Source organism: Mirounga angustirostris, unplaced genomic scaffold (assembly GCF_029215605.1).
Source record: "Mirounga angustirostris isolate CCGP_5_RB_7025 unplaced genomic scaffold, mMirAng1.0.hap1 SCAF_5, whole genome shotgun sequence".
Taxonomy (NCBI): Eukaryota; Metazoa; Chordata; class Mammalia; order Carnivora; family Phocidae; genus Mirounga; species Mirounga angustirostris.
The window spans coordinates 95,910,109-95,937,717 of record NW_026991713.1 but is presented as its reverse complement, the minus strand read 5'-3'; the positions used below and the strand labels follow the sequence as shown (position 1 = coordinate 95,937,717).

Sequence of the window (27,609 nt, the reverse complement as noted above, 5' to 3'; positions counted from 1 at the left end):
CAGGGAGCCTAGGCAGTGGAAAAAAATCCCACCTAGGAGTGAATTGTCTGGACAGGTGTGGGTGGGTGGGTGTGTGGAATCTCTCACTCTTCCTCCAGTCCCGGAACCCTTTCCACCTCCCTGCTGACCATCCCATGGTTTCCTCAGACACCTGGGGCTGGGAATGGAAATGCTAGGATCTTTTGGGTTCAGGCTGTGGGTTTTGCTTCAAGGCTCCCAGGAGGCACGCAGCAGGGACCTGCTGATGGGCTGGGCTGTGAAAAGAGGTTAATGCAGAGTTGGTTGTGGGGGGGGGGGGGGGAGGGTGACGTGATACTGCCCCTCCTCGCCTCCCTCAGGTCTCTGTTGACGTCTCCCTTTCCCACCTCCGGGCTTCTAGCTTCTCCATTCTCCCAATGTCCCTCTTATTTCCCACCCCCTCTACGGTTTTCCAGCTTCCGCCCCAACCCCCGCAGTTCCCTTGCTCCCCCAAATTGCAGTCTAGGGAAAAAGCCCTAACACAGTCTCCCGCCCCTGCTCCCCAGGCCCATTGGCTCCCTCCCCACCCCCCCCGCAGCACCTGGCCCCCCCAGCCACCCGATTGGCCAGCGGCCCCATCAGTCCTCGCCTGGCCGTGCTGACGTCATCCTGCAGTAGCGGGGATGGGGTGGGAATGAGCGAGAGAGTGAGGACGCCCGGCTCGAGAGCGAACGAGAAGCCACTGCAAGTCCCCCACCTCAGCCACCCAGGTTGGGGTCTGATTAGGTCTGCTCTATGGACTAGTGTGGGCGGCAGGCTCTTTCCTCTCCCTGCCCTGCGGCCCACTATCTTCCCTCCCCTCCTTGGAGAGACCCTGCATCCCTCCCCCAAGGTGGAATCAGCCGGCTGGAGGCTCCTGGGGGAGAGCAATCGCCCGGCCCTGCCGAGCCCTGCCCACACCACACCATGACCCTTCTGCTGTTGCCCCTCTTGCTGGCCTCCCTGCTCCCCTCCAGCTCCTGTAACAAAGGTGAGTGAGGTGGGGGGAGGGGGCACTGAAAGAGGGGTATCTGGCAGAGCCATGTGGGGGTAGGGGTGAGCAGGGGCTGTTGAAGCTCTCTGGCAAATGACAGGTGTGGGTTCTTCCCATCCGTTTTCTGAGAGCTGCCCCCTCCTCTCCCTCACATCCCCTTCCCCACATCATCCTCTCTGGGCTGTTTCTACCCAGTGCTTCTCTGGCTCCCATATGGTCCTCATTTCCATCCTGGGGTCTCTGTCTCCCCATCCTCCAGTTTTGCCTGCGGGAGAAATCTCAGGTCTCAGAAGGACTTGCCCCTGAAGGGTGACAGACATCTCTGGATGGTTCTCTGTGTTCACTGGGGTGTGCCCCACTCAGGGTGTGTGGCAGATCCATCTGGTTCATCTCCATCCCATCCTGGGGAGAAGCAGTTCCTTGCAGCTCAGCAATTCGGAGCACGTATGTTTTGGCGTGTTCCTCTGCATCCATATCCTGCATACAGCTGGGCTGAGGGTTACCAGAGCTGCCCTCTCTGGCAGACAGCAGAGAAATTCAGCTGGGTGAGGCCAGCACAGGGACCAGGGTGGAGGGGGCAGGGAGAGAGGGGTTGGGGGAAGAGGGCTCAGGTAGGTGGAGAAAGGCAGGTAAGGGGAGAAGTGGGTGTGTGTGTGTGGGGGGGTGCTAAATGAGTGGTGAGAGGGAAAGCTGAGAAGGACAAGGGAGATGAGGCGTGGGAGGGGGATGAGAAGGAGGGTAAAGAGGGTAAAGGTGGAGGCGGGGGGGGGGGGAAGAAAGAAGATTGAAAGGGGAATCAAGAAGAACAGGTGAGGAGAGGGGGAAGGGAAAGTCAAGGAAGGAAGGGCAGGGAGCCAGGAGTGAGTGAAGGAAGTGAACACATGGAGAGTCTGTGGCCAAGAGGAGAGGAACAGAGAGACCTGGGGGCAAGCTGTGGAGAAGGTGCCCAACATTGGCCTTGCTGCTCTGCAGCCCCTTCATCTTCAGGCTGTAATTCCTCACCTCAGTCTCCGACCTCAGCCCAGCTTCTTAGCCTCCTGCCACTTCCTGTGCTTGCTTTCTGAGCACCATCTTGTGGCTTTCTCCTCTGCCATTAGAGAAGGGGGTTTTGGTGGTCATCTGCAAGAAAGGAGCAGGCATTCGGGTACCAGAAGGCTTTTAGTGGTGTGATTGGAGGAAAGATAGGAAATCGGGATTTTTTATTCACCGTCACATACTGGGCATGTTTCCTTTTGGTGACTCAGTTTCCCTTTGATGATATGTCTTCCTCCACCCATGTTCCACTGACAGGCCGTCATGAATGTGCTTTGGGAGCTTGGTGGTTGGCATGGTGGGATTAGATAGAGCAAGCAGTGGCAGTTGGGGTGGGGGGTGGTTTAGAGGGGAAGGGAAAACACTGTGCCTTCCCCGTAGCCCCTCCCCAGGCTAATGGGAGGTCGGTCCTGGGGAGGAGACACAATTGAGTGAGCTGAGTGTGGCAGGAGATGGGGAAATCTAGAGGCTGAGTGAGTCCCGCATCCCTCCTGGTTGGCTGGTGGTTGAAGGGAAGAGGGGTGGGGTAGGCAGGAAGGAGGACTAAGTCATGAGTCTGTATAAAAAGTGGGGTTCAGGGAGTGTGGGGTTTGGTGGTCTTATGGGGGACACAGAGATGTGCTGGCTATGAGTGTGCTCTCTTGGGTGTAGGGATGAGAAGCAGGGAGGGGATTTGTCCTGTTTCTAGGCCAGTTCAATAATCCCTTAGGATGTCGGCTGTGCTGGGTCCAGTCATTTGGCATTGATTCCTCTACTCCATCCCTGCCCCTCTCTGTCCCCCTCCTTCTGTCCTATATTTTCCCTTCTCTTAGGATGAATGGACTTAGGTTGGGGTTTGGCTGGGAGAAGTGCAGAGTGGAGGGATCAGGACTGAAATGGGGTGATGGTGGCGGTGGAGAGGGTAAACACTCAGGATCTCAGGAAACATCTAGATCTTCTTTTTCTAATCTCAACTCTGCCCTTAATCTATGCCTTCCCTTTCCCAGGGCCTTCTGATGGCCCACCACTGCTCCCTGAATCTCCAGTCTCCACTCTCTAGCACTTGAAATCCCTAAAGAAAATTCTTCACCTCTGACCACGTTTCCCAGGGGAGATAGTGGTCCCCCTCCTCCCCCAGGGTAGGCTGTTGCCACGGAAACTACCAATCCTGCCGTAGGAGAAGGGTGTGACCTCTCGCAGACCCTCTGACTCTTTTAATGCTGATTTCTTGTCCTCAGCCCTTCCTCCTGCAGGTGTTTCTGCAGCGGGTGGAAAGGGTGATAATGCTGGAGTGTGTGTCTGGGTTGTGTGGGAGTGGAGACCCAGCTCACAGGTGCTTCCTCTCCTCTCCCTGGGTGGGGGTCAGCCAACAAGCACAAGCCATGGATCGAGGCAGAATACCAAGGCATCGTCATGGAGAATGACAACACGGTCCTGCTGAACCCACCACTCTTTGCCTTGGACAAGGATGCCCCCTTGCGCTATGCAGGTGATTGGGGTTGGGGGATGGCAAGGTGAGTAGGACAGAGAAAAGTGGTTGGGAAGGCAGAGGGCAAGGGAGGAGAGGGGAGGAAGTCCCCGGAGGGAGAGCAGTGGAAGTGGGGAAGAGGTCTTGGCAAAGTGGTAGAAGTAGGCTTAAGGATGGTGGCTGAGTACAGGGAGCCAGAGAGAAGGACGTGGGCAGGCAGGGGTTAACCACATCAAGATTTTGTCAGATCTCAGACCCAGTAGCTCTGAGAGGTTGCAGCTCCGGGAAGCTGGTGTTGGAGCTGTACGTCTGATAATTAACAAATTAACATTTTCACATATGCAAGAGAAGGGCTGGGGTTTGGAAGGAGAGGTGAAGCCGAACCTGAGGCAGGGAGGTTGAGGCTGGGAAGAAGATGCTGAAAGTGGCAAAAGACAAGGAGTCTCATCCCTCCCTCCCCCCTGGACCAGGTGAGATCTGTGGCTTCCGGCTCCATGGGTCTGGGGTGCCCTTTGAGGCTGTGATTCTGGACAAAGCAACTGGAGAAGGGCTGATCCGGGCCAAGGAGCCAGTAGACTGTGAAGCCCAGAAGGAGCACACCTTCACCATCCAGGCTTACGACTGCGGCGAGGGCCCCGACGGGGCCAACACCAAGAAGTCCCACAAGTGAGGAAGCCCTTGTCTCCTGCTCCCTGCTGCTAGGTCCTCCTCCCTCTTCCTAAGCCCCTCACTGTCCTCTGTCCTTGCTGTCATTGTTACCTACCCCCTCCCCTCTCTATTCATTGGGGTCAGGGACAGGGGCCGTGTCCTCCAGGAGCCTTCACTCAAGGTGATAGAAACATGTAGTAGAACTTATGGGATCCAGTCCTGGTTCTGCATCTTAAGACCTTGGGTGACTTCCTTAGCCTTTCTTGATCTGCTTTTCTTCTCTGTAAAATGGGGAACATGATGATCCCTATTTCTCTAGGTTGCTGTGAAGGGTAAAGGAGATGGTTTATGTAAAAAGCGTGCACCACAGTGCCTGATACATGGGAAAGGCTCAGTACATGGGAGTTATGATGATGAGGAGCGTAATGAGAAGGACAATGAGCACCTCAGCACACATCCGGATTCCTTCCACCTGCCCCACCAGTCTGCAGTGTGCACATACTCACACACATGGTATACTCATGCCCAGCGCTAGGTGAGGGTGGGCAGGAGAGGGCTCCAGCATGAATGAAGCCGGGGCCTGAGAATCTTATGACTGTGTCCAGCTAACTTCTCATCTGAGAATGGGAGAAAGATTGGCAGTCAGGGTTCCTGGGCTGCTAAGAGGCTGTGGTGATACACCGCTCCTTGTGATTCAGTTTTCCATTTGGAGATAGGACCCTGCCTCTGGGACCTGGGTGCCTAGATCTTGGTGAGGGGCAGGGCTCAGTACGAAGGGCAGAGCCCCAGGGCTGCTTGCCTCATGGGGCCTGAGTATGGGCGGGGGGGGGCACACCTGACATGTACATTGCACACGGATGCACAAAAGGCAGCACTCCTCTTGCGCTCATATCAGATGACTTACGGCTTTTATATAAATACCACTTCCCTTCTCCTGGTTGGTCTTAAAGATTTTATTTTTATTTTTATTTTTTTTAAGGACTTATTTATTTGAGAGAGAGAGCGGGAGAGCGCGCATGAGCTCGCGGCTGGGAGGGGCAGAGGGAGAGGGAGAGGGAAACTCAAGCAGACTCTGTGCTGAGTGGGGAGCCCAATGTGGGGCTCGATCTCAGGCCCCTGAGATCAGGACCTGAGCCAAAACCAAGAGTCGGCCACTCAACTGACTGCGCCATTCAGGTGCCCCATAAGGATTTTTATTTTTTGGTAATTTCTACACCCAATGGGGGCTTGAACTCACAACCTTGAGACCAAGAGTTGGGTACTCCACTGACTGAGCCAACCAGGCACCCCATCTCTTGGTTGGTTTTAATTTGGCTTTTACTCTGTGTCTTCCTTGATTATCCCATTGGATTTGATTATTGTGGAAGAACAGCCGGCTGGATATAAAATTCTGTTTTACCCCGTGTCTTGGCACCCAACCTATAGCATTTTGTACAGGAGCCTCCAAGTCAGCTGCTGGTGTCCCCTGGGGTTGTTCCTTACCCCTTCTATCAGTCACCCCTTCCTTGTGGGGCCTGCTGTCCTGGGGGCGGGGATGAGCATGTCCATGGCCTTAGGCTTAGGACACACGGGCTCCTGTCTGCTCTGACTCCCTGTCTGCGTTCCTCCTTGTGCCTCTCTTTGTGTTTCGAGGCTGGCTGACTCTTCCTTGTCCCCCCTCCTGCTCTGGTACATGCAGGGCGACTGTGCATGTGCGAGTCAACGATGTAAATGAGTTTGCCCCCGTGTTTGTGGAGCGGCTGTACCGTGCTGCGGTAACTGAGGGGAAGCTGTACGACCGCATCCTGAGGGTGGAAGCCATCGATGGTGACTGCTCCCCCCAGTACAGCCAGATCTGCTACTATGAGATCCTCACACCCAACACCCCCTTCCTCATCGACAATGACGGTGTGTCCATCCCCCGCCCGCCCCAGCTGCCCAGCCCTGTACACCCACATCCATCAGAACACCCCGGGGCTGAGCTCTCCACTTGTGCCCCTCAGATCCTCATTCCATAACCTCCTTCCCAATGTAGAGCCTTTTCCCCCCAGATACCTCCTTCCCAGCTTCCTGCTGCCTAATTCACCTGTTGCCCAATAGACTCATGAGTCTTCACCTTGCCCCCTAGGCTTTCTCTAGTGCTCCTTACCCTCTTTGTCTCCCCCCACACCCATCCCAGGAAACATTGAGAACACGGAGAAGCTGCAGTACAGTGGTGAGAGGCTCTACAAGTTCACGGTGACGGCTTATGACTGTGGGAAGAAACGGGCAGCAGATGATGCCGAGGTGGAGATCCAGGTGAAGCCTACCTGTAAACCCAGCTGGCAAGGTGAGGAGCTCCACTCTGTGACTCATCTTGTGAATCATCTTTCCCCTTGGTCTCCCTTCTTGTCCCTTCTGACTATCGTACAGGGGAGAGATATTTGGGGGCAGGCTTGCAGCTGTCTACCCTGGCTGTCTACCCAAGAATGTCAGGGGACATGACAAGAGCAGAATGGTTAAGAGGGGCTGCCTTCCTCTCTTCTCTCTCCACTACCCTCTCCCTTTCCCCTATGCAGGCTGGAACAAAAGGATTGAATATGCACCAGGTGCAGGGAGCTTGGCTTTGTTCCCTGGTATCCGCCTGGAGACCTGTGATGAACCTCTCTGGAATATTCAGGCCACCATAGAGCTACAGACCAGCCATGTGGCCAAGGGCTGTGACCGTGACAACTACTCAGAGCGGGCCCTGCGGAAACTCTGTGGTGGGTGTGCCCTCCCCTTTCCAGACCACTCCCTGACCTTCCTCTGCCTCTTCCCTAAGACTCTGCCTTACACCTTCCCTTGCCCACCCACAGGGGTATATATCTACAGAGGTTATAGCATGTGGTTAACTCTGTGGCCCCCAAAGCAAATCAATATGTCGTTTGCAAAGACCCATGATCCTAGCACAGGACCATCGCCAGGTACGTTGTGGAACAATGGTAGGGAGAGATGAAGAGCTGGAGCATGAGTTAATTGGAGAGCCATTCCTAGAAGAGAGGTCCACCCTCTGGTGTCTTTGAAAGGCCAGAAGAGGCCATGAGACTAGCTGTGGGAAATCTCTCTCCTTCAGTCACTCTTGGCCTGGCTGCTTCCTGTTTCCCCATCTGCTGCCTCTCAGCTCTGACACTTGTGCCTTCTGGGGCTTCTGTAGGTGCTGCCACTGGGGAGGTAGATCTGTTGCCCATGCCCGGCCCCAATGCCAACTGGACAGCGGGACTCTCGGTGCACTACAGCCAGGACAGCAGCCTTATCTACTGGTTCAATGGCACCCAAGCTGTGCAGGTGCCCCTGGGTGGCACAGCTGGGCTGGGCTCTGGACCCCAGGACAGCCTCAGTGACCATTTTACTCTGTCCTTTTGGATGAAGCATGGTGTCACACCCAACAAGGGCAAGAAGGAAGAGGAAACCATCGTGTGTAACACTGTCCAGAATGGTGAGCCTTCCCCAGGGCACTCGTCTGAGAGTGAGGAAACTGGCTTCTTATCCTGCCTCTGTCACTGCCCAGTTTGTGGCTGTGGACAGGTCACTTCCTCTCTCTTCATTTGTAATATGGCAGTGTTAGGTTTGATGCTTCCTGAAATTGTGTGACTCACTGCCTGCATAACAGGTTGAGACCCTACTGCTCTCAGAGTGCAATGGGACCACTCGCTGCCCTTCTCACCTGCAATCACCCAATGCCCCTGCATCCCACCATGTGGTAGGCTGCCCCCCAGTCTACTCCCATTAAGCCTGTCCACTGGAATGGAAAAGCCTGGATAGTGGTGTACCCCATTCTTTCTCTCCCACCACCCTCCTATCCTCCTCTTTGAAGGGCTAGTTGGCTCCATTTCCAAGCCCCCCCTTCCCTGGACTGCAGTGGCACAGTCCCTCTTGGCTCAGTCTTGTCCAGACCTTTCATTTCTGCCACTTCTCCAAGCTCACTTTTCTGGACCTGAAAAGGGTTGTCACCCATGGAGTTTTCATCAACCAAAGGACCAGTAGAAATCTGGGTGGGAGCAGGCTGGCCAGTGTTGCACCTTGGCCAATCAGAATGCTCGAGAAACCCTAGTGATCACTTGGACTGGACTCTGTGTGTGTCAGAGGGAAAGAAAGGGAGGAGACTCTAGGGAATACGGGGTGGGGAGAGAGCACCTGAGAGAGTAATGAGAATCCCACATCCTCTCTCTGGTGCTTTGAACCTGTTCTTGCCTCAGGCCCTGTGTTTGACCCCTATCTCCATCCTCTCCCCCTCAGAGGACGGCTTCTCTCACTACTCACTGACCGTCCATGGCTGTAGAATTGCCTTTCTCTACTGGCCTCTGCTGGAGAGTGCCCGCCCAGTCAAGTTCCTCTGGAAGCTGGAGCAGGTGAGGCCAGTGCCAGGCTCCTGGGAGAGCTGGGTGGGTATAACTTACTTCCAGGAAAGGAGGGTCCTGGGGCAGGGGTTGGCATTTTCTGGGTTGTTCTGTGCCCGCTTCATGCTCCACTTTCAGTTCCTGACCATTCCGCTCCCAGGTTCTCTTGTTCTCCTTTTCCAAGGCTTGTGTCCTGCAGAAAGCACTCTGGGATTAAAAGGAAATTGGGAACACATTACTACTAACATCATACCCAACCAAACATCTTTTCTCCCTTGTTTTATTTCATCCCTTTATTACCTAGAACTTTAACAGTACATATCTCTGACTCCCAAGCAGTTAGCATGTTGTAAGCCAGAAAGTAAGTAATTCTGAGGTATGCAGATTGGGTTTGAGTCTGGCCAGGGCAACTCACTAGCCATGAAATCTTCCTTGGTATGTCTAAATCTCTGTTTCTTGGCCTATTAAATGGGAATAATAGGAATTGTATATCCCAGGGGTATTGCAGGATTAAATGATGTGATAGACCTTATAAGTCAGAAGAAGTGTTAATTCTCAGTACTAGTCTCTGATTATGAAGGATAGACAAAAAAATTGTAAAATCCTTTCTTGAGCTGACAGTTGCAGCCTGTGCTTTATTCATTCTCTAAGCTGACCACGAGGACCAGTGGGGACTAATTTGAGTTCCCATCTCCTTTTATTTTTCTTGTAAGCCCCAGTGGAGTGTCGAGTAAGCAAATAGCTGAAAAAAGGCAGGAAGTGGAAGAAAGAGAAAAGGAAAGGAAGGGTCTAGAGAATCCACAAATTGGATAATTGAGGGCTATCTACAAAAGCTTTTGCTTTCTGTGGCACTCTTTAAAAGAGACAGTCTGCCATTTGCTGCTTCTTGATCTTTCCCCCCTTGTTGTGAATATTAGTAACATGACTCTGCTTTTCTTTTCCCTTATTTATTCAACAAATATTTGTTAAATACCAGGCAAGGCTCTGCCATTCTGCTTGGTTCTGAGGATACAATGGAGTATTAGATGGAACAAAATCTTTGCCTTCTTTGAGCTTACATTTTAGTTGGAGAGGTAGATTTTTAAAAACTAAGAAGTCATATACAAATGGTAAATTGTAGTAAATTCTCTGAAAGAACAAGCAGGGGACTGAAGTAGAGAATGGGGGAAGGCAAAGAGAGAGGAATTCACCTTAGATCAGATGTTCAGGGAAGGCCTAATTGAGGTGAAATTTAAGTTTTGTTCTAAAGGATGAGAAATGGGTGAGAAGAAAGTGTTTTAGGCAGAGGGAAGAACTGATGCAAAGGCCCTGAGGCAAGAAAGCGCTCAGCATGTTCCAAGCATGGGAAGAAGGCCAGAGGGGTTAGAATACAGTGAACAAGGGGGAAAGACTGGACATGAAGTTGGAGAAATGGGCAGTGATCAGGTTGTACAGTGGAGTTTGTCCGCTGGGGTTTGTTTAGATATTTCCTATGAGAGGCAGGAAGCCTTTTGAAGGGTTCAAATCAGGGAGCTGATCTGATCAGATTTACATTTTAAGACGATACCCTTGGCAACTATGGGAAGAATGTATTGAAGGGACATAAAAATGGAAGGACCCAGATAAGGCTGTTGCCACAGTAAAGGTTGAGGTCTTGACTGATGCATGGCAATGTAGAGAACTGCACAGAAACCCACAGCTTTTAGCTCTGTTTGGACCTAGGATCAACAGCACTGCTGATGGATTGGATGTGGAAGGCGAGGGAAAGAGAAGGATCAAAGGTATCCTGTAGGTCATCCATTTGAGCAACTGGATGAACAGTGGAGCATTTATGCTGCCCCAGGGAGAAGTGAGGGGATTGGGAAGGGGTATGGACTTCCATCTTACACATATTAAATTTGAGAGACCTGTGAGACATCCAGGTGGAAAGCCCAGCATTCAAAGGAGAGCTCTGCACTGGAGATGTAGATTCTGGAGTTACTGGCATAAATATCTGAACCCATGGGAACAGATGAAGTAACTCCTAGGAAGAGCATATAGAGAGAAAAGGGAAAAGGGTCTAGGTTGAATCTTGAGAGGCATTCCAGCACTTAGAAGCTGATAAGGCAGAGAACTCTCTACCCCCTGATTCCTGTGACTATCCCCCACCTCCCTCTTGACTGACCCTAGGAGAAACCTCCAAGGGGAGCCTCTTTGTTTTACTGTTTGGTTACAAACTTCTCTAGACCTTCCAGTGCATACATACATACATACATACATACATTTTTGGGGAAGAATTTATTCATAAAATAGTGTGGTCCTCCTCTTAGGAATATTTATAGTTTTAGAGATTTGCCTGAAAAATGGAATTTTAGGTACTTACTTGGTGCCTGATAAATTTTGGGCAGGGATGTTATTTCTTGAGCTGGGTAGGCAGCAATTCACTAGTAAGCCCTGCTGATAGAGCTGGGAATATGAGGGACTGTACCCTGTCTCCCAGGAGAAGGGGCAGTACCTTGTGTTAGTTCCCTGAAGATAAAGTAACTGAGGGTTCTTGCCCTTATGCTGCCCACCACCCCCAGGTCTGTGATGATGAGTGGCACCACTATGCTTTGAACCTGGAGTTCCCCACAGTCACACTTTATGCCGATGGCATCTCGTTTGACCCTGCCCTCATCCATGACAATGGTCTCATCCACCCACCCCGAAGGGAACCTGCTCTCATGATTGGGGCCTGCTGGACTGGTAAGTCCCCTGAGCTTCTCAGTGAAGACACTGAAGGTTGGAACCTCTAGTGGCTTAGGATTATTGGTGAAGGAGAAAGGGCAGCTTGACTTCATGCATCACCCTGCAGTTGGGCGGGATGACTCAGAGAGATCTCCAGTGGAGGAGACCACAAAACCCCCAGAACCCCCTCCCCGCCATTTGCAACCTATTCAACCAGTCATCACCTCAGGCAGCACCGGAATCTCTCTTTGTATAACTCTGGCCAGTGCCCACATTGTTCCACCAAAGGGATGATTTCCACAGTACATTCCCTTGCTGGAGGTCAGTAATATTTCAGAGAGTCATCAATTTTCCTTAAGCTACTTCTTTCATTTTTTTTCCTTCTGGGAGCATGTGTGCACGTGTGTGCCTGTGTGTGTGTGTGTGTGTGTCTTACCCATTGAGGGCTATCTACAAAAGCTTTTGTTTTCTGTTGCACTCTTTAAAAGAGACAGTCTGCCATTTGCTGCTTCTTGATCTTTCCCCCCCTTGTTGCGAATATTAGTAACATGACTCTGCTTTTCTTTTCCCTTATTTATTCAACAAATATTTGTTAAATACCAGGTAAGGCTCTGCCATTCTGCTTAGTTCTGAGGATACAATGGAGTATAAGATGGAACAAAATCTTTGCCTTCTTTGAGGTTACATTTTAGTCGGAGAGGTAGATTTTTAAAAACTAAGCAGTCATATACAAATGGTAAATTGTAGTAAATTCTCTGAAAGAACAAGCAGGGGACTGAAGTAGAGAATTGGGGAAGGCAAAGAATGTTTGTGTTTTCTCAGCAACATAGTTGGGGGTTGGTCTCTAGCAGAGGCCAGAGAGATTGAGATGTGACATCGGTGGACAGGTTGCCAGTCCTACCCAGGTTGGGACAGAGCAGGGAAGACCTCTTCTTCCTTGCTGCCAATCTGTCCCCACAACCCTAAACTCATTGCCACTTTTTTTTTTTCCTCCAGAGGAAAAGAACAAAGAGAAGGAAAAGGGAGGAGACAACAGTACAGACACCACACAAGGTACTCTGTGCATAAGAACTGGAGACCAGAGAGCTCTCACCTTAGCTTTCTGTGCTGTGCTCCTGATTCCATCCCAACCCCAAATCCCAGCCAGCCTCATAGTTACTGCTGCCCATGCCACCAGGGGCAGAGCCTCCATGAACTACTGCAAGGCAGGGCTCCTTTGGAGAGGTAAGGCCAGATGGAGCTTGGTGGCATCCTGGGTGTCCCTTCCTGCCCACAGAAGGAAGTGGAGGAGTTCTCTTGCTGGCTTTCTACGTAGTGGATCGGATTGTGGGAGGCAGGCGGTGGTCCCACACAGGGAGATCTGGGCATCTGCGAAGCTCCGCACGTCCCCCTGGGTCCCCTTGCATGACCTGTGACCACGCCCTCTCGCCTTCTTTTCCTCCACTGGCTCCTCTTTCCTCCCTTTGGTCCCACTCCTGTCCTTCCTCCCTCTCCTGGGAGCTTTTCTCATTTCTGTTGCTTTTGGTTTTCACCCTTCTCCTCTCCTTGGATTTATTCCCTCTTTGGTCTTCCTTTCTGCTTTCTCCAGTCTCCCCCAGCCTCATTTCCTGGTCTCTTCTTTCTTTTTCATTTCCACATTTCTCCTTCTCATGCTCTTTCTCCAGCCTTCTGCCCCTCCTCTGTGCCCCTTTTCCTGCTCCAGCCGCCTCTCCCTTCACCCACTCTCACCTCCCATTCGCCCCTGTGTTCCTGCCCTAGGAGACCCCTTGCCAATCCACCACTACTTCCACGGCTACCTGGCTGGTTTCAGCGTGCGCTCAGGCCGCCTGGAGAGCCGCGAGGTCATCGAGTGCCTCTATGCATGCCGGGAGGGGCTGGACTATAGGGATTTCGAGAGCCTGGGCAAAGGCATGAAGGTATAGCCCCTTCCTCTAGCCCTGTCCTTCCGGGCATGCCCCCTGCCCCGGAACCCTGCCCACCTCTCCTCCTCTGCTCCCTTCCTCTCCTGCCTCCCGGTCCTGCTCTCAGCTGTCTGTGTCTGGGGCCCAGGTCCACGTGAACCCCTCGCAGTCCCTGCTCACCCTGGAGGGGGATGATGTGGAGACCTTCAACCATGCCCTGCAGCATGTGGCTTACATGAACACTCTGCGCTTTGCCACGCCTGGCGTCAGGCCCCTGCGCCTCACCACTGCAGTCAAGTGAGTGTTGGGTGGGGCGGTCAAATCACAGAGCAGAGCCAGACGGTGTCAGAACTCCTTGGCTTTAGAGGTCACCCAGGGCTAGGCACACCTCCCTCACTGTATGGATGGGGAGATTGGGCCCCCAGAGACAAACTGACCTACCTGCTCAGTTGACATAGCAATGTTTGTAGAAGAGCCTGGACTAGACTCAAGGGTTAAACAATGGATTCATTACTCTTTCTGCCAACCACCCTTCCAGGACTTTGGGGTTTTAATTTTCTCTGTGCCTCTATGTTGATATGTAAAGTGGGATGGACAGGGTACTGGATTGGGAGCTGGGAGATCTGACATTAATTCTGACTCAATACTAATTGCCTGGATGACCTTGAGCAAATAGCTCTAGTTGTTTCACCTGTTTTAGTCTTGATTCATCAAGTTCTTGCAAAGTCAAATAAGATGATCTAAATCTGGGGGTTGGCAACCAATGGCCCTGGGGCCAAATCTGGCCTGCTGCCTGTTTTTGTAAATAAAGTTTTATTAGAACACAGCCATTCCCATTCATTTGCATATTACTTCACACTATGATGGCAGAGCTGAGTAGTTGGGACACAGTCTGTATGGCCCAAAAAGCCAAAAATATTTACTGTCTGACCCTTCACAGAAAGTTTGCTAACCTTTGAATTCTAAGCAAATAATTTTAATTCTTTAAAAGAAAAATTTACATTATTTCAAGGTTTAAGTATATTAGGTGTTTAAAAATACAGATTAATTGAGAGGTAACGAAATCATAATATTTATGGACATAGAGTGTATTACCGACTAGCTTTTCACATTGAGCAAATGTTGTAAAGCAGGGATAACAATAGAATCTAACTCACAGAATTGTTATGAGAGCTAAATGATACAATCCAGATCAAAAGCTTAGCAGAATGCCTGTTGCACCAATGTTGGCTGTTACATGCAGGCATTTTCACCCCTAGTGTTTGTGGGGCAGTTTTTAGGAGATACTGCCATCTAGTGGGTGGATTACACAATGTAGGAGTCAGGATTCCTGAACAAGCATACCCCTGCTCTGCCTCAGTTTCTCCATAAGCGATATGAAGATAAACATCTTTGGCTTGTCCCTCTCCTGGGAATGGTGGGTTTAGAGACGGGGGAGGAGAGAGCTCTGAGCCCTACAGAGTGACTGGGCATGATTATCAGATCTCACAATTAGAGCTCTGGAAGGCCGGGCAGCCGATTTTGGGAATCATGCTTCTAGCCTGTGGTGTGGTCACAGTATAGAGCTGAAGGCCACAGGTAGCTGGGGTCACGTGGGCACAGACCAGAGCTGAGCATGCCCCCCCCTCCATGTTCTAGCTGGAACTCTAGTTGTTGAAGGGCAGTCATGCAGTTATATAGGGTTTAACTCACCAGAGACCAAGCAATTGCCTCATGCCCTTCACGTGACTCAGGAGCCATGTCAGAAGGGACAGCACTGTCTTTTGGCTTAGGATGGAACTCTGCAAGGAGGAGTTGACATCCTCTGTGTTGATGGATTCATCTGAATTCCTCCTACCTCTTTCAGGCCCGGGGGAGAGGCTTATCCAAGGGCTGGCAACCTGACTTTGGTCTTTTAGTAGGGGGCAGTGGTCTTGTTGTTTTCCGTATGAGGTCAAGAAAGAGAGCTCTCATTTTTCCATTTATGGGGCTACCGTGGGGTTAGTGCTAACCTAATACATCCTTGAGGTCATTGGAGAAAATAGAGAGCTGTGTGTGTGTGTGTGTGTGTGCGCGCGCGCGCGCGCGCGTGCGCGCATGTGCAACTGTGAAAGAGAGAGAGGCAGGTACCTAACAGTACCTCCTGATCTCTGATACATAGCCTTGCCCTAGTCCATGTGGCTTCCCAAGGTTCCCAAGTTCAGTTCTTGGAGCTCTGTCCATTTAGAGCCAGATTTATGCAAGTATTTTGTCAATGCAGATTTTCCCTAAGGTTTTTTCCCTCTCTTTTTTTTGGAAAGCCCACCGAGTTTGTGGCATTAACCTCTGAATAAATGGCTACCACATCTTTTTGTCTAACTTTGTCCTTTTCCCTTAGCCCTTGACTCTACCTATACCTTGCTATAACCTCTATCTAGAAGTTCTGCCAGCACCTCAAACAGATGAGCTGAAGATGAAATGATGACCTTTGATACCCAGACTAACCCCTCCCCCTGAAGTCTATTTTTGTGATGGTGTCTCTCTCTGCCCTTGCAATCACTCAAGCTTGAGACCTCTGAGTCATCTCAGATTTCTCCCTGTCTGTTCTCCATGCCCCATCAGTTGCCAGGTCACCCTGATCCTGTCTGTGCTGGGTGTCGGGGAATCTGTCTCCTTTTTTCCCATTTCTGCTGTTAGGACTCCAGCCCTGGCTCTGATTATCTCTCTCACCTGGCCTATTGCCATAACCTCCTAATGAGTTGACCCATCTCTAGTATTCTAACTTCAGTTCACCCTTCACCAGAGGCTATGTTAGTAGTGGTCATAAATCAGAATTTTCATCCTCATATTTCTCTGATGTAGAAGATATCAATGGCCTCCTCTTGGCTAGTGCTCAAAAACTGCACTCAAAGCCCTCAACCATCTGACCCCAGCTTTCCTGCCTCATGTTCTCTATTCCCCTTGGTACACTCCTCACCATCCAGTCAAGGCTCTACCTTCTGCCTGGTGAAGTCCTACCCTCCCTCAAAGGCAGCTAAGTGACTGCTTCTTTTGACTATTTCTGTCCTCCCTTGCCAAATGCCCCAGTCCCATCCTAGCCAGAAATAACCTCTCCCTCTCTAAACTCTCAGGGGTTTTGGTTCGTTCCGCTTACATGATGGTGACTACATTTGCCATTGTTTTGAGGTTGTGTGTCATATCTAAGCTCTTGACCAGATCATCAGTGCCTTCGGGTCAGGGCCGGCCCCCTGTTGCCCCTTGGGTCTCCTTTGGACTGCTCACTGCAGTGGGGATGTCTGTTGGAGCCTGTGTTTTCAGGGTCAGCTGACGTCGGTTTCCAAGAGGCTTTGACCTGGGCCCCTTGGAATGACCGTGCAGATTCTTAAGCCCCACAGGTTGTGGACATTGGTAACGTCAGAGGCTCTGAGTTCATCGTATCTGCTGAGGTTACCCCTTCCCCTTTCTGCTCCCATGGTCAAGCCGGGCACACTCAGTAATACGCCCTCAGTTAGCACAAGCATATGGACCATAGGCCCTGCTTCTGAGTTACCAACTCCCTTGTGAAGGATGCTTGTTCAAGGGGTACTTCTTTATAAATAAATTTGACTGGTGCAAACCCAGGCCCCAAATAGTGGCCGTGGTTCAGTGGAAAGAGTGTGACCTTGGAATAAGAAGAGTAGGTTTAAGCCTTGACTTTGGACACATAGTTCTTGTGTGACCAAGATGCTTGATCATCTTTGGTTTCTTATCCTGAGTCCACAGTGCTGAAATAAGGTTGAATGAAATAATATGCACAAATGCTTCAGAAACTAGCAAGTGTGATGAGAAGGTGAGGTGCCATTCTTATTGATTGGCAAAGCATGGGGCTGGAGGTGACTCTGGGAACATCTTCCTGAGCAGCTGTGCTGTGGGTTGATTGGCCTGGCTGAGTGCTTTAGGGAGTCTCTCCTGGTGCCAGGGTCAGTGAGGCTTCTTGGGACCATGGAAGCAGGTCTAAGATTGTCACATTAGCTTACCTACCAAAGTAGGTTTCTCTGATATTGAAGGGAATGAATGGAAGACACACCAAGGAGAAGGACATCCTTGGATAGGCTCCCCCACCATATCCCTGCCCTCCACTTTTGCTGTTTTTTTGGACATGTATCTTCTAGATATTTTACTGAACATGTTTTAATTTAAATCCCCTGAGTAAAGAACTGTATATGTGTATAAACATTTTTGTAGGTTCACTTTGTAGAATGAAGTTTGATAGATGTTCCATAATCTTGGATTAGGGCATTGATGATGTTCTCTTCCCTGCAGGTCAGGGTCGCCTGATCTGTCCCTGACCCTTTCCCGAAGTGGCATCCTCCCAGGAAAGGCTATCTCCCCTCCAGCTTTGCTACGAAGGGGTAGTGATGCTGCGGCAGAGAAACTATCCCTCTCTCTTCCCCTCCCTCTCCCTGACATGGGGTGCTCTGTTGTAGAGATGGAGGCCCGGAGGGGTGAAACAGAGTATGGATCATAGGGGAGGAGATGTTAGGGTCACAAGTTGCCTCCCTCCCCTCTTGTTGTATAGGTGCTTCAGTGAAGAATCCTGTGTCTCCATCCCCGAAGTGGAGGGCTACGTGGTGGTTCTTCAGCCTGATGCCCCCCAGATCCTGCTAAGTGGCACTGCTCATTTTGCCCGCCCAGCTGTGGATTTTGAGGGACCTGAGGGGATCCCTTTGTTCCCGGATCTTCAAATCACTTGCTCCATTTCTCACCAGGTGGAAGTCAAAAAGGATGAGAGTTGGCAGGGCACAGGTAAGGATGACTCCAGGGAGTGATGTCATCCTGAGAAACGGCCCATGTCTGGAACCAGAGGGAGGGAGAAAATCTGGGGCTAGAAATGCGAGTGACTTCATCCTGCATTTGCTTGCCTAGAACCATTTACATGAGGACATAGAGCCAGGAGGAGGCCTGTGGGTGTGAGGAAAGTATGGGGTAATGGCGTTTTTGAAAATGATGATGCTGACTGCTCTTAGGGGCTGAGCCTGGAAGGGGAGGACGAATGGCCACGAGGTGGGTCCTTTGGCTGTGACCCGTATGCTGACTCTCTCCCATCCAGTCACAGACACACGCATGTCAGATGAGATCGTGCATAACCTGGATGGCTGTGAGATTTCCCTGGTGGGGGATGACCTAGACCCCGAGCGGGAAAGCCTGCTCCTGGACATGGCATCCTTGCAGCAGCGAGGGCTGGAGCTCACCAACACGTCCGCCTACCTCACCATTGCCGGTCAGTGGGGACTGAGAGCCTGTCTTTTTTCTCTGTGTGCGCCCCTCCCCACGATCAAGTCTCTGGGAATTCCAGAGGGTCCTCCCTCCAGGCCTAGGGACGTGACCAAGTGCCATCTTGCACCTTGCCAGCCTGGGGAAGCTCCTCTGGCTTCCAGATTGCCCCCAGAAGGGCTGTGCTGGCATTTGGGCTCCCAAGTGGTTCTTTCTCCCTGCTTCTCTCTACACCCTGGCTCCCCTCTGTTCCTGGTTTCACTCCCCCTGTGGCTCAGTCTTCCCTGATGAGCTTTCAGTCCTCCAGCTGTTTGGTCCTAGCTATCTTCTCTATGTCTTCCACCTCTCCGATCTCTTGTACACATCAGAGCTTTAACTCATGTGCCCATATCTTAATGAATAGTGGTAATGACTTGGTAGCTTCGAAGGAAGCCTGCTGTTCTCTGAAGGACCCTCCATAAGGGAGGAGAAGATCATCATAACTGGTTCCCTCCTATTTCCATTCCCTTCCAGAGCCTCACCGAGGACTTCTGTATTTTCCACTCTCTCTGTTTCCCTCCTGCTTGCCTCCTCCCTCTGTCTTGCAGGGTGTCCTTATTGCCTTCTCTTCAGCCACAGAGTTTTTAGAGAAGAGCAGAGCAGGAAATGGATCCCAGTCACTCTATCCCAGTCAGTCAAAGCCAGGCTGGGGGTGGAGGGGTACATCTCTCAGGAGAACTCAGGTCATCCCCCTGCTGAGGAGGTGGGACTGGTCCATGCTGGGGCTGTGTGTGCCATCAGCTGGTCTGAGAGAGAGGGTCCTGCCCTGAGCTGCTTCCTCCTCCCGCAGGGGTGGAGAGCATCACTGTGTACGAAGAGATCCTGAGGCAGGCTCATTATCGGCTAAGACACGGAGCTGCCCTCTATGCCAGGAAATTCCGGCTGTCCTGCTCAGAAATGAATGGTCGTTACTCCAGCAATGAATTCATCGTGGAGGTATTCAGAGAGTCTCCTTCCCTCCCCAGCTCCCCCACAGGAGCAGACTGAGACCCCATAGTTGGTGGGAGTGGGCATCGAAGCACGGAGGAGCCACCTGGTGGTGGCAGAGGAGATGCTGTGGGGCAGGGTTAGCAGATGGGCTCTAACGAAGTGGAGTGGGACCTGCAGAGAAGCGGGTGCCCACTGAGCTCTCCCTCCCCAGGTCAATGTCCTGCATAGCATGAACCGGGTGGCCCACCCCAGCCACATGCTCAGCTCCCAGCAGTTCCTGCACCGTGGTCACCAGCCCCCTCCTGAGATGGCCGGACACAGCCTGGCCAGCTCCCACCGAAACTCTAGTACGTAAGACCGTGCGGGGCCAGGCAGGGCGGGGCGGTGGCGGGGAGCAGGCTGGGCACAGGCCTCTTCTCCTCCATCATTGAGAGGGGAGGAGGCTAGTGGAGCTATGGTTCTGTTCCCTGAGCTTCCTGACTTAAGTGACCACTCTGTGCCAATCCCTGTAACCCCCTGGACCATTAACTTTCCCTCAGGGAGAATATGAGCCTGTGTCATTCATTGCCAGGGACGCTCATGCCCGGCATCATAAAGTTGGTATGGGATTTAGGTGCCTTTGTTGTTCCTGCTGCCCGCCCCCAGCAATATCAAATTAGCCCTGGACCTAGGGGTCCTCTGTAGTGAAGCCATCAAGTATTTATGAAGCACCTACTGTGTACTAGTACTGTCCTAAAGTGCTATTAGGAACATAAAAGAATTATATGATAAATACAGTTTCTATCCTCAAGGAGAAAGTTGGGGCTATTACATGTATTACTATGTGCTATCTATAAAGTCGTAAGTCTTTCTAGAACAAAGTGTGCAACTAGGCAGAGTACTAAATCTAGATGGACAGCTGCCCTTCTGAGCAATCTTATTCCCTGGCCGTGGTCCTTTACCAGTGATGCAAAGTTTAATTCCCAATTTAAGAGTTGCTTAATTGTAGACAAACTAGAAACTACAAGTATAAAGAAGAAAAATCAGCCATCACGGAGAAGAAGCCATTGTTAATGTTCCAGTTTTTTTCTGTGCCTATTTTTTTTTTTTTTAAAAAGTTGGGATCAAACTATTTTATAACCTGGTATTTACACCTAATATTATAAAATGATTTTCTTCCACATTATTAAAAGCTGCAACATGCTTCTGACAATGCTGAAAATGATTTTTGGAATCCCTTTTAGAATTGCTTTCGAAGTCAATTTATGTGATGCATTTATTTTTATTACTTTTTAGATACACCTTGCTGTTGACCCATTTCAGTATTACCCAGTTTCATCAGCCACTTTTGTCAGACTTGGCTCTGGATATCATTTGAAGTTTTTAAACATACAACCTACTCTCAGAGGGCCCAGATTTGTCACTTTGGAAGAAAGTCAAAAGGTGTATCACGGGCTCTGAAGGCAATTCCCTAAGGAATTCTGAAAATGCTTCCTTGGAAGAAGTCCATGGCCACCAAACATGACATTGAAAGTTACAGAGCTCATATCAATACATTTAATAGTGAACACATAGATGTGTACCAGGCACCATGCTCGTGGGCTTTTACATATACTAACTCATTTAGTCCTTAAAAACAACAAACGAAATAGGTACTAGAATTATGCCCTTTAAAAAAGGCAAGGGAATGGAAGCCCAGAGAGGTTAAGCACTTTATCCACGATCACACAGCTAGAAAGTGATAAGGGCCAGGATTCAGATCTAGGCAGCAGGATTCCAGAGCCTGTGCACTAACCACTGACTTCCATACCTTCTCCAGTTATGTTTGGTGCTTGCTTTTTCTTTTCTTTTCTATTCGTTTCTTTTCTTTTTTCTTTTCCTTTCTTCCCTTCCCTTTTCTTTCTTTCTTTCTTTCTTCTTCTTTTTTTCTTCCTTCCTTCCTTCCTTCCTTCCTTCCTTCCTTCCTTCCTTCCTTCCTTCCTTCCTTCCTCTTTCCTTCAATCCTTCCTTCCTTCCTTCTTCTTTTTTTCTTTCTTTCTCTCATTACTTTATAGTTGCATATAATTTGGGGGAGCTCCTGAGGGTTTCCTAGGGCTTTTTTGACTGAGGCAAGCTCCCTGGTACCCCTAGGGATTCCATCTGGTTTCCTCTCCTTAAGTGGTGGCCATCACTAGAGTCTCCTGTGTTCCCTTTCCCTGGGACTGGCTTCCTTCTTCCTTGCTCTCTCCGAAAACACCTGCAGGGGCCTCTCTAAGTGTTTTTACTCACTATAACAAAACAGTTGGAGGTAGGGGTGGAGGGAGTAGGGAAGTAGGGTGAAGAGGGAGCATAATGCATAACCAAGTTGCAAGGGTTCATAGAAACTTCACACAATCTTTAGAGACCTGTGAGCAAGCTAAACCCATTATTGTTAAAAAGACCCTTGGGGCCAGCTGCCCCACCCCCACCCCCTTATGATTCCCTAGCTCTTTGTCCAGTTCTTTCCTTGGGAATCATCCTACTCAACCTCATCTGGGTTGGATACTGGGTCCTGCTACTCAGGTTAGGCTCAAAGTAGATCTGGACTGGCATTGCTCCTGGGCCTGGTGAGATTCTCAATCTTTGTTTTCTGTGGGGAGGGAATCCCTGTTGTAACTATCCCAGAGCTTTGTGCCCTGAGCAGCCAGTTGCCCCACAGTGGCTGGCCTGGCAGGCCATGTTTCTCACCCCTCATCCCCTGAAGCTGCCTGGGGGTGCTCCAGGGTGTGTGAGGGTTGCCCTTGCTTCACCTCCTCAGAGTGAAACCCAGCCTCCCCATCCACTGTTCTGAGCTGATGTCTAGGCCAGCCAAACTTGCCTCTGAGATTTCAATTGAGAGAGGCAGCTTGCATTTGCTTTTCCCCTTATTTTGGCTTAAGTAGGAGGCGGAGTCATAGCTCACCTAAAACCATTGGTGATGGATGTCTCCTGAGCGTACCAGGAGATCCACTTCATAAAACCCGTTCCATATGCCGTCTCTGACTCTTCACAGTGTTCCTTCCCCTCACCTCCCGACTGTCCAGGAACCCTCCCAACTGCAAATGTGGTGTTACGGAGTCATGGCTTTGCAATTTCAAATTGCTCCAGCCAGGGGGAAACTGAAGGAGGCATAGTCCCCTTCAGTGGGATGGGGGTTCATTTCTCTGAAACTCCTAAGAGTGCCAGAAAAGAGAGATCGTGTGAATTGGGACAGTCAGAGAAGGTTTTGGGGCGCAGGTAGAGTTTGAGCTTGGACCTTGAAGGATAGAAGGGATTTTGGCTGGGCAGGAGAGAGAATGAGAATTTGAGAATGGAGGGTGGGCAGCTGGTTTGGGGTGTTTGGGGTTAGGGAGTATGAGGTTGTCTCAGAAGGGCGAGGCAAGACGATGAAGACCATATTTATCTAGTCATCCCGAATTCTGATACACGTCGGATTGGCTGGGGAGCTGTAAAAACGCTTGGTGCCTAGGTTACTTTACGCCCCATACTAGTTAAATCAGAATGGAGGTGGAAGCCAGGCATCGGTGGTTTTTAAAGATCCCCAAGTGATTCCAATGTGCAGCAAAGTTTGGGAACTGTTTCCCTACTTTGTTTCTTACAAGTTTCTGAAGCTTTGCAGGAAGACCTGCAGTGAATAGGGTAAGCATAGGGGCGCCTGGGTGGCTCAGTCGGTTAAGTGTCCGACTCTTGATCTCAGCTCAGGTCTTGATCTCAGGGTCGTGAGTTCAAACCCCATGTTGGGCTCCATGCTGGACGTGGAGCCTACATTAAAAAAAAAAAAAAAAAAAAAGGAAAATGAACTAAGGAGTGGGAAGGAAAGGACAATTCTTTTTTTTTTTTTTAAAGATTTTATTTATTTATTTGAGAGAGAGAATGAGATAGAGAGAGCATGAGAGGGGGGAGGGTCAGAGAGAGAGGCAGACTCCCTGCTGAGCAGGGAGCCTGACGTGGGACTCAATCCCGGGACTCCAGGATCATGACCTGAGCCGAAGGCAGTCGCTTAACCAACTGAGCCACCCAGGCGCCCAGGAAAGGACAATTCTGAAAGAAGAATAAGGTGCAGGTGGGGAATAAAGTCCGTTCATAAAATACATACTCTGAGATATTTGTGGTTGCTAGAGTGGGCCAGAATTTGGACTCTGAGCTTAAGCAAAAGGAAATCTGAGCACTTATGAAAGTCATATGATAAGAGCCAATCAGTATTTCAAGAGAAGTCCTGGGACTGAGAGCAGAAAGAAGTTTCTCCCAAAGCTCTTCAGAAAGGGGGCACCAAGCAGGACTGTGGACAGGGCTTTCAACAGTGTCCTCACAACCAACTGAAACCAGAAGTTTTGCAAGGCCATTTGATAAAACACCCCTTCATGCTGGCCATGCAGGTCATTCAAGGCCAGAATTAACTGCTTGAATCTAATGCAGCAAGAAAGGTTGAATGCACTTTTTATAAACTCTTGATTTTTGTCTGTTGCTAATTTAAAAATCCTGCCATCTCACTGGCTTCCAGGCTCATTTTAAATTAATTAACTCTGCTTGTTTGCCTGCAGATACAGGGTCTGCATTTTGTCTTTCCTGGAGCCATTTCTTATTCCTGGCAACCAACTTGTCATTTCCTTCATCAGGCTTGGGGCTCAGAAGAACAAATGCATTTGATTAAGGCACAAACGAGAAACTTTGGCTTGTCATCCTTATGTGCCTAGAGCAAGTTTACCTGCTATGGCCTGCTTTCCGAGTTGGGGGAGGGTCTCTACTCCTTCTGGAGCCTGGGCTTAGCCACAGGGGCCATCTCTGGCAGGATTACTGTTCCTGGATCTTACCCACTGACATGGAGACCTGGGAGGGACTATTTCCTGCAGATGGTCAGAAAAAGCACCTCTGTCCCCTTCGTCCCTTCTTCTCCATCCCGAGGCAGTGGAGAAATACTGAACTAGCCATCTCTGCCCTAGGGCTGGTACCCAGGGAGCCTGCCTGACCTGTTCAGCAGGATCAGCTCTCACTGGCAAGTGGCCCCAAGCGAGCTATGGGTCGGGTCAGGATGGGGACCAACTTGGCAGGGAGCCATCAGGGTGGCCTCAGGGAGCTGTGAGGTTAGCGTGCCTGTTCCAGCAGGGCGGTCTGCACACTCCTGGTTGGCCCTGGAGCTTGTGACAGTCTGCAGGAGCTGGTGGCTGGGGAGGAGGGGTGCGCAACAGGCTGTGTGTGCGGTGCCCATGCTCTATGCTGCTTTATGTTCTGCTTTCTCAACACGTTAGTCTTAAAGTCTGTGGGTAAATTTGGGACTGAGCTGTGTGTGTGTATGGGATGCATACATGTAATCCCCCCCTTAGCCACGGGACTGCCCAGATTCTGGGCCTCACGGAGCCCTCTGTGCACACAAACAGTGAGCAGGGGTGTGCACCCAAGTGGGGTGCAGTGACCCAGCTGCCTTTGCGGGCCCTCAGCCTGGGGACACGTGTGTGGGATCGTCACCTCCACGTGCTGTCCATGGGGCTGTGGGCTCTCCTGCTTTGCCTCCTCCTCCTGCTTCGGGTGCTGTGTGTATGTGTGCGGGGGGTGGGGGCTGGGGCTGTGCTCACGGCTGCTTGCTCTGTGGCCCTCACAGCCCGCGCGTCTGTGCCGTTCGTGTCTTCCTCCAGGGGGTTGCCGGGTGCGCGCAGCTGGTAGGGAGCTGGGGGACGCTGCACGTACGGCTCTGCTCTGCCCTGCTGGGGACGCTCAGATGCATGCCTTTGCTCCTGCTGTGCGCGCAGGCTGCCAGGGGGCTGGTGCGGGCAGGGGTGCAGGCCGGCAGAGTCCTGGCTCGGGTGTGGGATGTGGCGGCTGTCACCCGGCTGTGTGCCCACATGCTCTTCCCGGGCATGTGCTTGTGTGTCCGCATCTGCTTTGCCACCCTCAGCTCTAAGGTCCGCGTGCGAGTGCTTGCACCTTTCTCCGTCTCACTGCCCTTCAGGCTCCACGCTCCCCGGAGCCTAGGCGTCAAAGTGAGGCTGCCGGGCCAGAGGCGTGACAGGGCCAAGGGGGAGGTGGGTATACCTCAGGGGGAGATTTGGGAGGAGCAGGACCCCCAGATGCCCAGGAGCCCTGAGCCCACAGGGAGAAGGGAAGTGTCACAGAGCAGGAATGAGCTCAGTCCAGGTGGGTGAGTGAAGGGGCTGCTCCTTGCGCCTGGGACCTGTCCCCCAGCCTTGGGCGCTAGCATCTCCTTCTGGCTGCCAGGCCAGGCTTGGGGCCTGCTTCTCCTCTTACGATGCAGGAGGACAGTCTGTCCTCTTGCACCATTGAGCTTGTGCGGCTGCCTCTCTCCTTACCCCACTGGGCACCAGGCACCTCTTAGGCTGAGTGGCCCCTGGGGAAGGCACAGGCAGAATAACCTGGGTAGGCTCCAATCCTTGCCCTCTGTCTGCTGAGAATCGGGCTGCTCATGATAGCATTGGGCCGGGAGCTCTCCTCCCCTGGCCCTTGCCCCCCTTTGGACACCTCCTTCCCTCTCTCTCTGTCCCTTTGGCCTTAGCAGCTCTTCTACCCCCTTTCCTCCCTCTCTTCTGCTCTTCTCAATAGGGCGCTAGTCCTCCTCCAGCTTGCATGGGTATTCTTCCCTTCTGGGCCATCAGGAATCCTGTCTTCTCTTACTCCAGGACTCCCTCTTCCCCCGGGTACACCCCCAGCCCCCACTCCCTGCTGTGCCAAGTCCCTGCAGGTGTGCCTGGCCAGTCTCCTCACACTGCACGCTCTCCCTGCAGTGGTCCCTAGTGCGGCGACTCTCATCATTGTGGTGTGTGTGGGTTTCCTGGTGCTCATGGTCATCTTGGGCCTCGTGCGCATCCACTCCCTTCACCGCCGTGTCTCAGGGGCCAGCGGGCCTCCAGAGGCCTCCAGTGACCCCAAGGACCCTGACCTCTTCTGGGATGACTCAGCGCTCACCATTATTGTGAACCCCATGGAGGTGAGTGGCACTGGGAAGTGGGGAAGTCCACAGTCAAGATTCAGCTGGAGCATCTGCATGGCCAGGCCCTGGGCAAAAAGCTTCAGGCTGAGCTCCGTGAGTGGGAAGGAGGAAGGTCTAGAGGGTGTGGGGTAAGGGGCCCGAGGGAGCGTGGTCCCCACAGGAGAGGCTCTGGGGTGTGTGCAGACCACTGAGGTGTGTGCAGACCCCTGAGCCCCGTGCTCTCTGCCCTCTGCCTTATCCAGTCCTACCAGAATCGGCAGGCCTGTGTGGCGGGGGCTGCTGGTGGCCCGCAGGAGGACGAGGACAGCAGTGACTCAGAGGCTGCGGACTCCCCTAGCAGCAACGAGAGACGCATCATTGAGACCCCTCCACACCGCTACTAAGGCTACACCCCTCCCCGAACAGAGAATTCTGCCCTGGTGAGACAGAGACACCCCCAGAAAAGAGACAATGACATTCTGAGAGAAGAGACCAAGAGGGAGAGAGCTCTTCAGAATGAGTCATCCTTTAATCCCCAAATCCCAGTGGTCCTCACTGGGATCTGCCTCCCCCTGCGCCCCCAGCCCACCTCCCTACTGTGCCTCTGGGCTCCTGTTCCCCAGAAGACTCTGGCTGCCTTCTCTGCCCCCAAGGCAGCGGCCCCTTAGCTTGCCCAGGTCTCTGTCTCTCCCCTACCAGCCATGTGCTGCATGGGGGGTGGGGGCTTCACTAGCGGCCAGGGGTGGGATCGAAGGGAACCCTTCCCTACTCTCCTGTCCATGGAGGCCTTCCTTCCCTGGGGCTCCCTCAGCTGGGCCTTCACGGCTTCTCTTCTGTTCCCTCCTCTCTCTCTCTTTCCATTTCACTCCGGGGACCCCTGCTTCTTTACCTTGCCCATTCTCCTTCCTTTTCTGTCCTCTTTCCCCTCTTCTCCTTGCCGTAGGTCCTACAGCCCCTGCCCCATCCTGCGTGACCTGGCTGTGGCTAGGTTGTGGGGATGGCAGGAGGAGTGGCGGGGGGGGGACCCAGGTATTATATATAATGTATATTTTTTCATGTCACTGTGAGCGCAGCCCCTGTGTTCTGTGTGCAGCTCACAGCCTCGTGTGTGTGTGTGTGTGGCATCGTCATGTCCTGGGGTGAGGGTAGGGGGATGGGTGTGGTGAGGGAGGGGATGCACCCTAGGGTTTTCAAATAAAACAACCAGAAAAAGCTCTGTGAGCTGCCTCCTGCCTGCCTGATCCTGTGTGGGTGCTGCGTAGGTGGCAGCTTCTCCGGGCTCAGGGCCCGTTCAGGTTTCTGAGCAGGGCCAAAGTGAGGGCACAGGGCTGTCAAAGCACCCCCCAGGTAACCTCCAGAATGCAGGCCACTGGGATGTGATACTGTTGGACCCACTGCCTTCTTCCTTCAGCACCCCCTGGAAAAGGATAGATGAGTCCGAATGCCCCGGATGCCTGGGCTTCGGGGAAGACACTTTCAGTCCCTCCCCATCT

The 27,609-nt window shown here is 51.7% G+C and overlaps 1 protein-coding gene across 1 annotated transcript; it reads left to right on the top strand.

The window, feature by feature from the left end:
• The first annotated feature begins 556 nt into the window (after nucleotides 1-556).
• On the top strand, nucleotides 557-27,609 carry CLSTN3 (calsyntenin 3). Its single transcript, XM_045873926.3, has 18 exons — nucleotides 557-988; nucleotides 3,369-3,491; nucleotides 3,941-4,136; nucleotides 5,797-6,005; nucleotides 6,277-6,426; nucleotides 6,656-6,841; nucleotides 7,273-7,554; nucleotides 8,355-8,467; nucleotides 10,996-11,158; nucleotides 12,137-12,193; nucleotides 12,899-13,056; nucleotides 13,190-13,338; nucleotides 17,558-17,784; nucleotides 18,089-18,259; nucleotides 19,082-19,227; nucleotides 19,433-19,568; nucleotides 25,932-26,134; nucleotides 26,380-27,609. Exons 1-18 carry the CDS (start codon nucleotides 925-927, stop codon nucleotides 26,518-26,520), a joined length of 2,874 nt encoding a protein of 957 aa, XP_045729882.1. The 5' UTR covers nucleotides 557-924; the 3' UTR covers nucleotides 26,521-27,609.